This window comes from Asterias amurensis, chromosome 2 (assembly GCF_032118995.1).
Source record: "Asterias amurensis chromosome 2, ASM3211899v1".
NCBI classification, from domain to species: Eukaryota; Metazoa; Echinodermata; class Asteroidea; order Forcipulatida; family Asteriidae; genus Asterias; species Asterias amurensis.
Window position 1 is genome coordinate 16,688,660 of NC_092649.1, and position 16,209 is coordinate 16,704,868.

Sequence of the window (16,209 nt, forward strand, 5' to 3'; positions counted from 1 at the left end):
GCATAAGTAGTAGTCCCAGACTATTTTCTATACCATCCGCCCGGGTAATAGTTAAAAAAGCAGGACAGTTCAGAACTGAAAAGCCTCCCAAACCCCCAAACATCTACTCCGCGGTAGTAGAATAAAGCAAGACAGTTCTGTTCTGAACAAACTCTACCTGGCAAGTAGATACACACGTGGTGTTACCGCAAACCAAATATATATTGATACCTCACCATGCAACGCCTCAAATCCTACATATTCATGATGCAATAAAATTTGTTTGAGAAAATGTAATGTCTCTTGATATATCCAGAATACTAAAAACTAGTTCAGTTGATAGTAGTCTTTAAAAAAACCTTAATACAAAATATTGAAATGAAAAGAAATTTCTTGTTGTTGTGTCTCCTTGGATTATTTGAAATATTAGTAGATAAGTCTGACTGACAAACTGCATGACACACATCTTGCGTCAAACATTGATGGGCCATAATCCGCAATGTTTCAAGTGGATGACTCAATTCAGTCAGACCTTGAACAGAAAAATATATGTGGCTGTCCTTGTGATAACAATCAGATAAAAGAGCAGAATGTTTGTCTCTTTGGTTTTTGACTTCAAGGTTTTCCCCGCCGATTGCTGTTTTTATTTACATATTTTGTTTGTGGCAGCTTTATAGACAACGCAACCCATATATATCAAGGTCTGATTGCTATCTTATGATGTCAACAACAGATTCAAAATGTCATACTCTAGTGCTGTGGCCTCTGCCTTTAATGTAAATTTTCAAAGTTTTCTGTAGTAGAGCTCCGTCCGCAATGTTGTGCACAATGTTTGCGCGGACTTGTGCGTGTATGCGCATGCAGGGTTCTGATAATGCTCTATTTTAGGTTGTCCGGGGCCTTCTACTTAAAGTATAGCAACAGATATCTGATCTTGTGTAATCGAAGGAGCAGATCGATGAAAATTGCTTGAGTTCTCATTAGGGCTGGGATGCACTCATCAGGTGCTGATGTTATAATGGTATTCCAATATGATCAGCCCAGCATTGTTGAGCGAAAAACCGGCTCGCAATGTTCAGCGGCGGGCGTTGGCAGCGGTGGGCACTATATCTATGCAAATCATACCCAATGGATCATTGAGAAGTCATAATTCTTTTGACAGTGGGCACTAATTTGCTGGCAGACACAGTAATGAGTTTTTAAGATATAGCACGGGTAGACTTTAAGTGGAGGGACTGACGATACTGTTCAATTAGGGATGTTGGACTCGTGTGCCGACAAAGAAGGCGGAATAAGTTTGAAATTGCGGACAATGATAACAATTATCCTCCCGACAAATACAATTTGATACCAGTATCAAATGAGTCATGAAAGGCTTGGTCTGATCATCATCATCAAAAACGGCAAAATGCATTATCCAGAAAAAAGGAGATAGTTTAAGTTGTAACTAGGTCAGGCCTGTATGCCTCGTTTTTGAAAGGCCAAGGGCACCAAGGCATCTTCACCTTGGTAAAGGCTCCCTAGGACATTAATTAAGGAAATTGTCAATTTCTAATGGAGCATTTCAAGGGCACCAAGGCAATGAATGGCCAGGGGGCATGGAGGCAGTCGGGCCTGTATCAGACCTGTATATAATCTGATACCAAACAAACCGACAAATCCATTATTTTATATTTTCCCATTTGCATTTTGGCTAGATGTTCATTGTTGTCAGAAACTAAAATTTTGCATACTTGTAGTTCATCAATTTAATAAATTGATTGGACAGTTTGGTCACTAATTCTTTGAGTTTTTAAAGATTTCTACCTAAATTTACTGTAAGGTTATCATCAAGGTCATAAAAAGGATATACACAAATATAAACATTACATTTCTGCCACTCTTTTTTTCAAGTAAAACAAACATTTAGCTCTGTGCTGGCCCCACTGAAAAATTCTCCATAAACATGTCTTCCCTCTGGTCACGATTTACTGTTGTCATTTTCTTCCTTCACTTTTTTCAACTTCTTTTTTTCTTCACTTGTGAATCAGCAAAGAACGGGGATGAATCAACAACGCAATTTGCAGGCAACAGTTTGAATTTCAAGCGTATCCACAGCAACCCTGCTGTTAATTACTCCCCTGCGGGATGCAGCCTCTCAGAAAAAAAAATTGGCCAGAATTGGCGGAGCACATGATTTCCCAAATGTCAATTCCAAATGTCCTACACCGAATTCTTCCCCGAAAAAAAGGGAACAAAAAACAATTCGTGTGGCTATAATTGGAGATATCTAGTTTCGTCCAGGAAGGCAAGAGCTGCAAACACAGCCGCGTGGAATCAACAAGCATTTTCTACTAGATGAAAAAAGAGCGAGCAGAAAAAAATAAAAAAGGAACCTGAGAGAGGGGAACAGAATATGAATACACAAACAAAAAAATGGCAGCCACACAATTTCTGTAGCAGATTGTTACATCGCCGCATTGTCCACCAAAAAGCCCACTGGCAACTGCCAGGGAAACTAGAGCCGCATTTATTTAAACCTGTCTGTTCAGGATTCTGGCGATTGCCATGATAAAAAGGGCCTGAAGGGCTTTAGAAGCACTGAAAGCTTACCGTCCCTCCAAATGTAGCCGTGATATTTAGAGATACACGTACACCGGAGATATATAAGAGACTTATGGAGATATTCTCTGCAGATACGGAGCAGTGTAGAGGGAGGTCGTGTGAACCTCTAAGAACCTTTAAGGAAAGGCTCTTACTCTTACTTATAATTATAAGCTACTTGAGGAGTTTTTCATTACTGCTTATAAGACCAGCAGGAACTCGAGACGACATATTTTGTGGATAATTGGCTTGCCTTTGGGTTTAAAGCAGATTGTGTTTCAAGAAATTTAATGACGGATGATATGGTTGTAATTCTTTTCAAGAATTTACTAAGAGGGCTTCACGGAATCAAGTCAAATAATTGATGTGGATGTTGATTTTTTAACATGAATTTAATGCTACTTTGTTAAAGAGAAATTGTCTCTAAAAAAATGCACAACAATTAACAGTACTTCATGATTAGAGATGGTAAACCACCATGCTTATCAAAACAAATAACCAGCCAGAAATTGCAATAAAGTTTGTGATTACAAAAACAGTTGCAGATAGTAAACAGTGCAAACAAGTCTCAGTCAATTTATAAAAACAATCAAATGAGGTTTCAAAAATAATGTCACCCCTTTTCTCTATCAGTGTGGTTACAAATGTTGTGTCTTTTACCTCCAAATGTTATCATTTTGATATATGTTTCTGACCGGTGTCGTTGTGTCTTTCCTTAATAATAAACAATAATTTTATTGTTATTTATACTTACATGTTCTGCTAGTAAGCAAGACGTAAACTGCATGGCCTCTTGGTGTGTTTGTTCAAGCATGTCTAGCTGTATGTCCTCCAGTAAGGAGTTCTCGTCAAAAAGACACTCGTCATACTGTAGCTAAAAAAAAAAAAACAGAAAGAAGTTTTGAGTTATGACATGTAAATGTGGCTGGCAGCAATGTCATTTAAATACTTAATTTATCCTTTATCGCCCTCTCCCCACCCTTACTCTCTTAATGTAAAAGAGTGAAAAAACACTTGTTTTGTCCGCTATCAACTCTTGCAAAGAGCCATATGGCGGACAACTCTTTTAAGAGTGAAAGATGGGTACTTTCAACTCGATTTTAAGTGAAGTTCGTTCCAATTTCACTCAAAAAGAGTGACACAGGTTGACTTTCACTCTCAAAAGAGCAAAACTGACACCACTCGGACAAGAGAGTGAAATTTTCACTCTTTTACATTATTAGAGAGTACCATTCCCTCACCATACCCTCCCTCCCCCACCATACCCAACCCATACCTTCACCACACCCTCACACAACCCTACCAGCGCCCCAACCTCACCCAATCACCCCTCAAAACATCAAACCAAACTTTCTCCAGTATGAGAAGCTTTCCAACTGTTGGAACATCAGAGGGGAATATATCAAACTCTCTCTATAAATCAAAGTTAATTACTTGCATGATACAGAGTTGTTACACACACCTGCAATGTTTCTATCACAAGTAGGCACTGGATATAATCAGAACAACATGGTAATATTTCTCGTTTTGAAGTTGTTATCTATCATAGCAGTGACATTTGGGGTGGGGGGAGGGTATGTGATGATTCTCAGCCCTGGCGTGCCGTGGGAGAATGCTTTTGAACCACCTGTACACCTTGGTGCTTCTTGAGTCACTCCGAGTGTGGGAAGTGATTGATGTGTTATGAAGAAAACCACACACAGAAAAGTGGTATTTTTAGGATTGTTTTCTCTTCTGTTGTGGGGTAAGGGGGAAGGGTGGGGAGTGGGTTTGGGGGCGTGGCATGGGGCGTGGCATGAGGAGGGGCATCCCCTACAGGAAGCATGTTTGAGCAACAATTTTGTTTTATTAACAATTTGTTGTTTGAGAGAACTAGAGAAAAAGGATGTGTATGTTTGATGTGTAGACCCCAGAAAACGAGTCAACGATTACCCCAGAAAACGAGTCAACGATTGCTTATTATTAAGGTAGAAATGGTGGGGGTTTGAGGTCTCTTTTAAAATGTGAATGAGAATGTTGGCCACAAAATTTTTGTCAAGAACTGACTCAAAGTGTACAAAAAAATAGTTCACCATGTACATGTATGATTTTGATTAATAAATCCGATACTACTGGCCACTCGACCTAATGGTTCCCCCTACACTACCATCTGCCCCTGATAATCTCTAGAGACTCCAAAACAATTTTTGTCACACTTTGTCCAATTGACCTTAAACAAGTCACAAGTCAGCAAGTCAGGTCAGAGTTCAGCCCTAATCAACTGACCCAGGGTTTCTAAACACATTTGATGACAGACATAATAAAAAACCTTGCTTTAGTTATGCTGTGTTTCTAACAACAACCCCCCCCCCCAAAAAAAACCAAAAAAACAACAACAATACTTCAGGTATACAGGTTTGATTCATTGAGAAAATGCTTTGTATGTCAAAACTAGAGTGAGAAAAATAGTCTCTAACTTAAAGTCTTGCTTGGTTTAAGTTGAACTTGCAGGGTTCACAACTTAATTGTGTTTTTTTTTTTTTCTCTTTTTTTTTTTCAAAAACAAGTTGTACAGCTTTACCGGTGCTTTCTATTTGCAACAGCAGCGCGGCGCCTCACAGCCACCCAACTCATCCACAACAATGACTGAAAAACATATCAGTTGCAAACTTCCGCCGCAAAAACATCTCACCGCCCTAAAAATATAACCTCACTTTCATTGAGAAGATTAAGAGGGAAAACAGGGCTGATAGTGTTAACCTGTTCAAAAGCTTAAGAAAAATCTTTTTTTAAATTTTAATTTTCAACAGGAAAATCAAAGAAGAAATTCTGTCTGAGGTAGAGGATTATAGACTTGACATTTTGATTGTCAGTTTTTTATGGTGAGCTGAAACCTTGTAAGGTATCATAATATCACATCCTTTTGTGGAGGTAAATCCATAACCGAGGCTCCAGGATTCTGTAAAAAAAAGTCTCCCCACTCAATGGCACAAGACTATCTGCGCTACAGTTTCAGAGTGTAACATGAGACCGTTCCGCTATCAATCCTCGATAGTTATTAGAGGTGTTTATTAAACGGGGGATGCTTTATAAGATAGACGCTATCAGTTTCTCGCACGGCTGCTACCTGTTCACCATCTCTTGTATATCGGCTAGGGAAATCCTATTAACAGATCGCTGACAGTATCGGGGCTGGCTGGCTTTAAGTTCAACGACATCCCCTTCTACTGCTGCTATACTTAGGGAGTTTTTGTTTACACAAACTGTAATTACTTGATGTTCAATTTTGATTTTTTTTTCTTTTCCCCCCTCAACCCAGGAAATATCAACTTTCATAGGGTATGGGGTCGCCAGGATTGAGCTGTTGATACAGGGAGCGTATTCTGTGATTATGTGATGCGTAAAATGTAATTAGGTTTTTATAGGTTTGACTAATGGCATGTTCTCGGTGGATAATTTGTGTTTGTTACGAGCATGAACTGATGTACACATTTGGTGTTTTTTTTTTTGCTTCACGGTACAAGGTCTAATCCACATACACCTTACCGCATTTTTTTTTTTTTTACAGCATTGGGCAAAAGGAAACAAATTATAATGTACTAAAAATGAATTTTTTTTTCTCAGAACAAACTATAAAATGTAAAATAATCAGCAACAAATAACTAATTTAGTCTTCAGAGTGAATCTACAATTGTTTGAATTAAAAAATGAAACTAGCTCCAAACGACTTCCTGACCGCTTTGATCTTTTGAATAAATAATTTTTTTTTTGCGAGCGGTACAAATCTGATGTCTGTTAACAAACCACAATGATTTCCATCTCCCACAAATGTTGACTGAACTAATACATTATGCAAGTAAAATGCAAAAATAAAATCGAAGACGTTTTTGACAAAAATCCTTGGGAAAATCCAAACAGTATCCGATAGCAATTTGTTCTACCATGTGCACCAACATTGGATCTGATCATATTTTGGTTTAAGTAGTAAAAGCCAGACTAAGTAGGTTTCAATGTCACCTTATCTCCCCAAACACACTGCCAATTTTAAGGGTTTTATCTCTGCTAGTTTAAAGAAAACAAAATCAATCCATCCAAGCATCAAATAAAAACACAGTAAAAAAGAAAACGCTGTTTTTTTCCCCCCACTCCATGTTCCTTTTTTGTTATCCTGCCACAATGACTCATCCCAACATGTGACTCAAGGTTTCTTGGATTTTGGAACATTATTAGCAATTTGAAGTTTCCTGTTCCGCAGAGCAGTGTTTTTTCTCTGAGCGACACAAAGTGCAATTTTATCCAATTAATTAGGCTCCTGTATGACGTCAATAAAGCCACACTACTTCTCTCTCATGTACCCCATCTTGCGATTGTTTTGTTGTTTCACTAACGAGAAGACTGATTACAAGCTACCAAAGGTTTTATTTCTTTTCCAGCTGATATTGTGATGGCTTTGTAGAACATGACTGCTGTCTAAATGTTAATCCGATTGGATTTTGTAATTCAGAGAAAATTAATATGTCACACAGGACTACATCTGTCTGATGAAGATTTAACACAAGGAAATATTTCTAATTATTTTAGTACTTCAAAAGAACACTTTTCATGTACAGCAGTTGTGCAGAACTTAATACAGTCAAGTATACTCTTAGAACTTAAACTCAAAAGGGGCCTACAAGGCTTAAAAAGATGTGTCAATCAGTTTAGTATTCTACACCTTGTGCAAGATATTATTACCAACATTTGAAAAAAAAATATTGAATAAAAAATGTTAATAATTATTTGTGAAGATTAGTTTGTTAATAAAATACAAACAAATACTCAAGAACCTCAACATTTAATTGAATAAAGTACAATGGGTTATTCATCCATGAACCATCATGAAAGTGAAATATGACAGTATATATTTTGTTTGCAGGAATACATGTCACAGAACTGAGTTACACCAAAACAGGTCACTATTATTACCAGTATATGAATTTGTACAAAACATACAAAACATACGGAACCTAAAGGAAAATGTCTGCAGCTTGTCTAAGTCAACACTTGTACTCATCATCAAGTACCGACACACAATATTAAACCCATGGAGAAAACGGACCAACCAATTCCCTGACCAGATAAAACATAAATAAAAGGACTAGATCTAAACTGGAAAATACAAATGAAAAAACCTAAAAGCTCCCGATTTCTACATGGTTCCCAATTACCTGTCCAATTCCACTTATCCAATCACACTAGTGAGAAGCGAACCATCAGATCAGGAGCCTACACCAATAAGCTTTGCATCGCGACAGTGGCGCCTTTGGAAATGAAAACATGATTGCCAAACGAAAAGAAAAAAAACCGTGGGGGTCAAGAAACGCTCTTCTGCGACAGTTTACGCCTCCGGCAAGAATGTACGGCACATTCTCTCTGGAGGCTTGAGGTATCATCAGTCCCTAGGATTGGCACACCTGTACAAAGAAGCTCAGCATTCACATCCAGAAGGCTGACATTAACAGTCGATATATTAACACAGTCGCAGAGGATGATGATTCAAGATATAATGAAGTGTGGCTAATTATCTGAAATACTGATTGATGATTTCTGATCGAAATGTTTGCTTGGTATCGAGGTCTGTAATGGTTTCGAAGTTTATCCTGGAAACTATCGGTAATTACTCAAAATAATTGTTAGCATAAAAACTTACTTGGTAACGAGCAATAGAGAGCTGTTGATAGTATAAAACATTGTGAGAAACAGCTCCCTCTGAAGTAATACAGTTTTACAGAAAGAAGTAATTTCTCACTAAAATATTTGAATTGAATTCGATACCTCAGCTGAGGTCTCGAACTCAAGCATCTGGAAGCACACAAGTTGTGCGACAAGGGTGTTTTTTCTTCCATTATTCTCTCGCAACTTAAACGACCAATTGATTTCAAATTTTCACAGGTTTGTTATTTTATGCATATGTTGAGATACACACTTGTCTTTGACAACTGCCAAAGGTGTCCAGTGCCTTAAAACTGTTTCTGTCAAATGCTCCTAAGATAAAATTCTAAGATTAATCATATTGATGGTGCCCTCATGGAGCAAGAGTCAAAATCATTTAGCAGTTGATAAAAATGAGCATTTTATATACAGACATCTATTTAAATGTAGGCTCTCTGGGAAATTATGTTTCTAGGCATCTGTAAAATGCTCTTGGCAATCTTCTTGGACAGTGTTACCATGGTAATTGGAAGTTTGAGAGAAACCTGTTTCACTCGAATCATCATCAGATAACATGTTTAGCCACATTTTCCTCGCAGCCCCATTTTTAAAAGCTGCATATTTTGATCTGTTTTCCCCCATATTTTGTTCATCTAACAAATACTTTAGGGAGAGGCTGATTTGGTTTTACTAAAATTACCTTAAAAAAAGAAGCAGATTTTTAGGAAAAATGTTCAATGGAGAAACTCTCTGTGTCTATTATTGTTTTCTTATAAATGTACAGAAAGTGCCTGCAAACCAACAACAACAGCGTGGAGTTTATTATAATAATTGCATTCAGCGTATCATGTGTTATTGCCTAGTACTACAATCGTACCTTGAAATCTACTCAGAGTTCAGGAAAAAAAAGAAAAAAAAGAAAAAAAAAACGATACAAGGGATCGGAAGTGGATAAAGAGCTGAAGCAAAGTGGGCATAATAAAAAAACGAATAAAGTATCTTAGCGACGAGGGAGGACAAATAGAAGAGACAGAAACGGCCTCAGAATCCCATCATGTGGAAACTGATTCCCCCACTCTTTGATCAAAGCGTCGCACATGAGACGTCAGCTTAACTCACAAATAAGCCGATATCTGGGAATCGTATAGTAATTCAGATGCCGATGCCTCAGTGCAAGTTTTCCTTGCATGCTTGCATGCATGGCCACGGGGCGGGTAGCTAAGGTCAACGGCGGCATACCGTCCCACATCAAAGGAGCCCCTAATGAAGATCTATCAAAGGGATAGAGAACATTATTGGCAAAGCTCAGGCTAAAAAAAAATCTCTGCAGTGGCAGTGAGTTTCATTAAATGATGTGAACATGTACAAGACGAGAAAAAGCTTTTTGTGCGACATACACAAGCTGAGAGACTCACCATCACGTCGTTTTATAATTCATGGACATAAAAGGAAAAAGCTCCGTATTAATTAAGTTTAGCTATACACTCGTATCTCTCGAAGATAAGTACTCTCAAACAAAAGAGAATTCTTTAGTGTATTGTCGCTTGAACACAACAGCCTTCCCTTTTTTTCCTACAGTCGATGACAATCGTCTAAACCGTACAACAGAAATAACAAAGGAACATGAATTTCTTTAGCATTTCCTGAATAGGTGACAAAGGAACATGAATTTCTTTAGCATTTCCTGAATAGGTGAGCTGTATGCTTTTATTTCACCACTTCCATTTCAAGAGTTGCGGGGATACCTTTTCCAAGAGAGAGAGACAGAGAGAGAGAGGGAAAAGTCTTTTCGCATCCATCTAATAACGATATGGCTGAATGGAGTCTTCCGAACATCCGAGGAAGATTCGTTTAGCCTGACCGCATCATCAAGCCATTGCTCTTGAACGACAAGGCCAACTTTTGATGTAAATAACTTGGGTCGGGCGTTAATGGAGTGTTCGGGGAAAGAGGTAGGGGACAGCGGGAGGGAGAACTAGTTGAGCGCTTAATGCTACATCCTTCCAAAGTCATTTGTTACACTTGCCTTGATCCGATGGAAGTTGGGATGAGACTTGAATGCCCGGCTAATGTGAGACCCGTCTTAAAGAGGGATACGTGCATTTAAATCTCTTTCCAATGCCGTAATTCAGGTAGAAAATTGCAGAGATTTGAAGGTATACATGTACAGATTAGCCAATGAAATGCTCTGTCTAAGCTCGCCCGCTGACTCAAGTTTCCTTTCAGTGCCCAATTTCAGCAAACCTGTAAGCACAACAACTTACTAAGAACAGAATACTCTTGCTGAGCAAAATTAGGTTACCGACCAAAATACTGTTCCCTTAATGTTGCTGTGACTGGTTTCCAACTCATTTCATGCTTAGCAAAGAATTTTGCCAAGCAGAATTTTCTGCTTGACAGCTTTACAAAATTTGGCCCTGGTGTGAGCCAATGAGATTGTTGCTTTTCTTTCAGCCAGTTATTCTCAAAGGAATGTGAAAATCAAATTTTCTGTACACCATTGGTTAAAACTTTGAAAAGTCACAGATGTTTCAATGATGGTTGTCTTTTTGATGATGATGAATATTTTGATACCCTACTCCATCTGGCAGGTTGTCACTTTCAAGAAATTTAGTAGAAGACGAACTTGAACTTGACTCTCTGTTGCATTGACAAGTTGTTTGGTAATCGTTTCAGGACTGTAAAAGAGATACTGATATGAGAGAACTTTGGAGGAGCTGTAAGAAATACAACAAAACAAAAATCCCAACTTGACGGAAATGACTTTTCAAAATGAATCTCCTGGTTAATTTTAAAATGACTCCAGATGGGGATTAAACATGGCACACTTCAGGAGAGGGGAATGGACGCAAAATATTTGATTTAACCCAAACTGACAATTGGAACTTAAAAGATGCACAATCCTCTAAATATAACAGCCGTTTCGATCTTATTTAGGAATTCACCGGAAACAAACTTGCAATCTTAAAGACCCAACTGATCGAGGAGTGCTTATTTTAACAAACAGATCACACACAATCATTCTTATTATTATCTGTTTTTGACATCATTAGAAAGCATTTCAATGATGAGCATTTCCCAAATCAACAAACTGACAATTTTATCTCAAGAACTCTTGAGAATTTAAGATTTGTGAATTAAACATCACTGACAATCCATAAGATGTCATTGCTATGAACTGAAAGATAAATACTTTTTTTCTTTCTTTTCTTATAAGTTCTGATGATGTATTTAAAGAGGAAAGTAACCAAGATGCTTGTTTAACTTTGGAATATCAATCAGTCGAAGTGTCCTTGCGATTTGGCTACTTATCCACTATCTCATATCAGTCAGTATCTTTTAAATACTTCCAGGCCTGAAACTTCACAGAGGCAACAAAGGCGATTGCCACCATACCCCCTATCATTGCCTTGGTGCCCTTGAAATGCTCCAGTAGAAATTTACAATTTCCTCATAGGGTGCCCTTTACCAAGGAGAAAAACCTTGGTGCCCTTGCCCTTTCAAAAACCAAGCATACAGGACTGTACTTGCCTGGCCTCAAACCATCTTTAATTAGTTTAGCTTCATATTTATATCATAGAGCAAGGACTTTTATAAGCAGAACTAAATCCATCAAATTCTGGAAAATTGGGGGTTTGTAGATTTTTGTGCTGGTCTGGATTTTTTAATGTTATATTGAATAATTTAACTACAACTGTTGTAATTCAAAAATATGATGTTGTGTTGATAATATTTATTAAAACTTAATATATTTATTTAAAACTTAACAAACATTACAGCAGTTGTCAATCTTTTTTGAACAAAAAAATCCTCATGACAAAAAAAACAAAAATGCCTACTATTCGTAAGGTTCTTTTAGTGTGTTTTTGAAATGTTCTCCGGATAATAATAGCAAGCTTTGCAAATTGAAGAGGTTAGTGTCCCTTGATGCAGGCTTTCCATCTTACAAAAGATCTTCTCCTTGATTTGCATCTACGGATGTGAAGTTAGTAAGTGCGCTACCCTGTCTTATTAGCTCTCTGTAATGTTCTCCCAGTCGATTGTTATCAGCCAAAAGAGAAAATGGAACTACAAAATATTCCCCTCTCGTTGAAAGTGCAGTGGCGATCCCTTGATAGTTGAGTGAAACTATTCAACCTCTAATGTCTAGGGATCCCGAACAAAAATTACATCTAAGCGTATTGGCGAGTTGTATAGTTTTCATTCAGCAGTGATAGTAATTTCGCGTGTTTTGTTTTTGAGGTATGAATGACTTATTTCCCAGTGAAACGACACTGTAAAAACATTCCCTCTATAATCAACTGATAATTTTTGTTCAACGACATCGAGCCAACGAGTGTTTCTCTCAGGTTAATGCCCATCCATGTTCATTAACTCTTCCTCCTTTATTTTTGTAGAAAATAAAAAAACAACAACCGTGGTCTCTTTTCTCTTTCTTGACTGTTTACCAGAAGCACCAAGCTTCATTGAACACGGTCGTTTGATGCTGCCGACAAAAGCATTCTGCAGCCAAGCGACTGATTCTTTCGGAACAGCGATTGATTACCGACCAAACGAGGCACTTCCCTCGTAGGAGATGCAGTCTTGCTGAAGATGATCTTCATTCCAACCCCCCCCCCCTCAACAAACCCCTACTCTAAAAATGAACATGTAGCAACTAGACGGTTGGATGACTCTCCCCTCACCGTACCATCAAGGACGTATCCTCTTGAGCTTTGTATTCAGGACGTAGCAAACATCTTTTGAAGTCGCAAGACGCGCTGTCTTTGAACTCGCTCTCTCTCTCTCTATTTCTCTTTTAATAAATGTTGGGAAGGAAGGGATGCCGACTATTTGGCATCCCCCCATCTTGATTGCTATCTCCTTGAATTTCGGACTCATTTGCAATCAGCTGTAAACTGCTGACCCTTTTTTTTATCTGTTAATTTTCCCCAATCTGCTTTCTGGATTGGTGACCCACTTTTTGAGTTCATTTTCAGAAGGGAACTTTGGGGAAGTTTTCATTCGTTTGTTTGTAATGGAAACCTTTCTGAAAGAAATGCTCAGGTTTTAGAAGAACTTTTCCCTTCCAAGAATAAAGTCTTTCAATGCATTGCATGTGTACAAAAAATAAGTCTAGATGTTACAGCCCAATAGACCCCTTGCATGCACGTCACACGCGGCGACTGTGCCAAGCTCACCATGTTGGTGGTCAATAGGTTTACTAGTAAGCGCAGCGTCGCCTAAAATGCGTACTTCACTGAATAATGCACAATGACATTGCCCACCAATATGCCACATCCAAGATTTATTTTGATGTTGACGTCAGGTGAATTGAGTCAATAGACAAAAGGTAGTAACACAGTGAGATTTGGTCAAAGGTATCAAAATAAAATGGTGACTTACTTGCAACTGCGATCTACAGACTATTATTGAGGTAGTATCAGACTTCTGTGCAAATAATGACAAGGCTTGGTCGTTGTTGAGTACATCTTCACCATTGATCTGTAAAGAAAAAGAAAAAAATGAAAAAAACTCAACATCCATGAACTCCGACCTTGGTGATAAATGAGATTTTTTTGAAATATTTAAATAAATGAAACAGCAGACTGCATACTCAGAGTAAACATTTTGAAAAACCAATCGAAACGATTTGATTATGACAAATGAAAAAACTATGATTGAAATGATGTTTTTTCATATATGACTGGTTTCCTGAAGAAGAAAAAATCAGTAAACATTTGATAACATTTTTTTGTAGGTTGATTTTTTGTTGGTACAGTGTATGCTCAGTGCAGGCCAGCTAACACAAAGTGAAACCTATAGAACAAGAAGCATATTCCTGCAAGTCGTTGTTTAGAAGATACTTAAAAAGTACACCATACGCAGAAATCGTGTCCCGTTGCAAAGCGAATTAAACTGAATCTTTGTGCACCATATAGGAATTTCAACTTCTCGCTGAAAGGATTTTGCATCTCAACATTCTTTTATTGCCATTACTCCAGAGTGCACAAGTCTGGGAATGCATCCACTAGGAACACAGTTCTCTTATTCTGGAGGAGTTCCAGGGAACGATGTCATCCAGCAATTATGCATAGCAAAATATTTTGACCGAAAAGATTTTGTGCACACTGAATGCTAATATTGAGTAGCCAAAAATGTTTTTTTTTGAGCAGCAACTGACACATTTTGCTTAGCATTTTACTCTGCTTTACATGAAAAATCGTTCACCGAGTTCACCTGAAAGTTAAGGCTTGTAAGCAGAGGGTTTCGCTCAAATTAGGTTTTTTATTATTATTGCTTCATTTCAATTTCTTTTCACTAAAGCTAGTATCTAAGTCACAAAGTTCTGAGCAAGCGTGTCCAGGGCCCAATTTCATAGAGCTGCTAAGCACAAAAATTTGCTGAGCATGAAATTTCTTCTTTGATAAAAACAGGATTACCAACCAAATATCCACTTGATTTTCAGGATAAGCAAACAGCTGAGTACTGGTAACAAGCAATATGTAACAAAAGGAAATTTGGTTGGTAATCCTGTTTTTATCAAAGCAAAAGTTTCATGCTTAGCAAAATTTTGTGCTAAGCAGTTCTATGTAATTGGGCCCAGATTGGAAAAGCCTTGAAAACACTGAATACATGATGCAAAAGTTGAATGGTTTGTGTGAGTATGGCCACTTCTCATATGGTTACATAAAAGCTTTCATTTAGTTATGCGACAAACAGGCAGAAACAGTTTTCTTCAGTTCGAAAAATTTCAGTTTGAGATTCACTTAAAATTGTATGAGACATTCTAGTAACATTACTCATACCACTTTGCTAATTGTAAACAGTATGTAAAATATTGAAGAAGTTGTCCGGAAGAATTTCAAAAACCTCAAAGAACTTTGCTATTGAATGTGATGAATGAAAAATTCCAACATGACATTATTTCTTGAAAACAATCACTGGACTGGGGGATAAACGTGTACGTCTTAAACAAAGCAATAAATTGACTTTTTCTGTTTAATCCAAGCAAGCGCAGCCGTCTTTGTGGACTTTGATAAACTAGCCCCCAACCAGGCAGACAAAGACCTGATCCACAATCGGGGAAGCTCTCATTAATCTTCCATTCAGTATTTTTTACCCCAAAACAACAAAGCCTCGGTGGCTTTGCCTAGAGTGTCTTAACGTAAAAACTCAAGTAGTATAAATGAGGCGATATAGAGCATTCATCTCTAGAACTGTTTTTCTTAGGTCTGTTTGACTTTGGCTGAACTTTGGAATTTTCCCCCACATTTTCAGTCCGTCCGTCTAATTTTGTGGACTTAACGAATGATTCTGTCATTGATTCAACCAACAATGTCATAATGCGTGCGAATGACTTGAGTCACTATTTATTTAAGAGTCATCCATTTGAGGTTTTGTTTGTTAATGCGTACCTAACAGCCAGGCTTTTATAGTAGGGGATCTCTATGTGATCATGTTTGTTCCTAATTAACTGCTCAGGATGGTATAGGACAACACGGTATCACCACGGAGGGACCGGGGGTTGCTACGTGCTTCTGCCAGTAATGCTTGGCCTAAATCAAATTATTGCACAGCTTACATAATGCGTTTGTTACACAAGCAATGAGCAAAAACCCAGATTTACTGCTCAAATACTACAACCAGTATCACGATCACAAGGTGTGGTATTTCTGACTTGAGATGTATTTTTGACAACCATTTTCTTTTCTAGTGCAATAATGTTTGAACAATGACTAGCTTTATTCAGTTATGATGCGTTTCTTTCATTGTTGTGCTTTGAAAAATACTTCTTTGAATCTCTTTGAAAAGATTACAAAATAATTTATTGCGACACACATTTGAGAAGTTCATTGGAACAGCAAAAATTAACATCTTTTGAATGGTTTCGATCCCCACTGGTAAAACATAGGATTCTAACTGCATATAGCCACCAAGATAGCTCAATGGTCTTGCGGTAGTTAAGAAACCTGCTCTAGCAATGCAAAGGTTGCA

At 37.8% G+C, this 16,209-nt stretch overlaps 1 protein-coding gene across 2 annotated transcripts in view; it reads right to left on the reverse strand.

Annotated features, from left to right (window-relative positions):
• The window catches only part of LOC139953379 (E3 ubiquitin-protein ligase PDZRN3-like), a 207,955-nt gene that overhangs the window by 11,402 nt on the left and 180,344 nt on the right, over positions 1–16,209 (reverse strand). For both annotated transcript variants that reach the window (XM_071952891.1, XM_071952899.1), the window contains 2 exons: positions 13,618–13,716; positions 3,317–3,436 (listed from right to left, as the gene is read on the reverse strand). In XM_071952891.1, the coding sequence (XP_071808992.1) occupies positions 3,317–3,436; positions 13,618–13,716 (219 nt within the window). The remainder of the gene's footprint in view (positions 1–3,316; positions 3,437–13,617; positions 13,717–16,209) is intronic.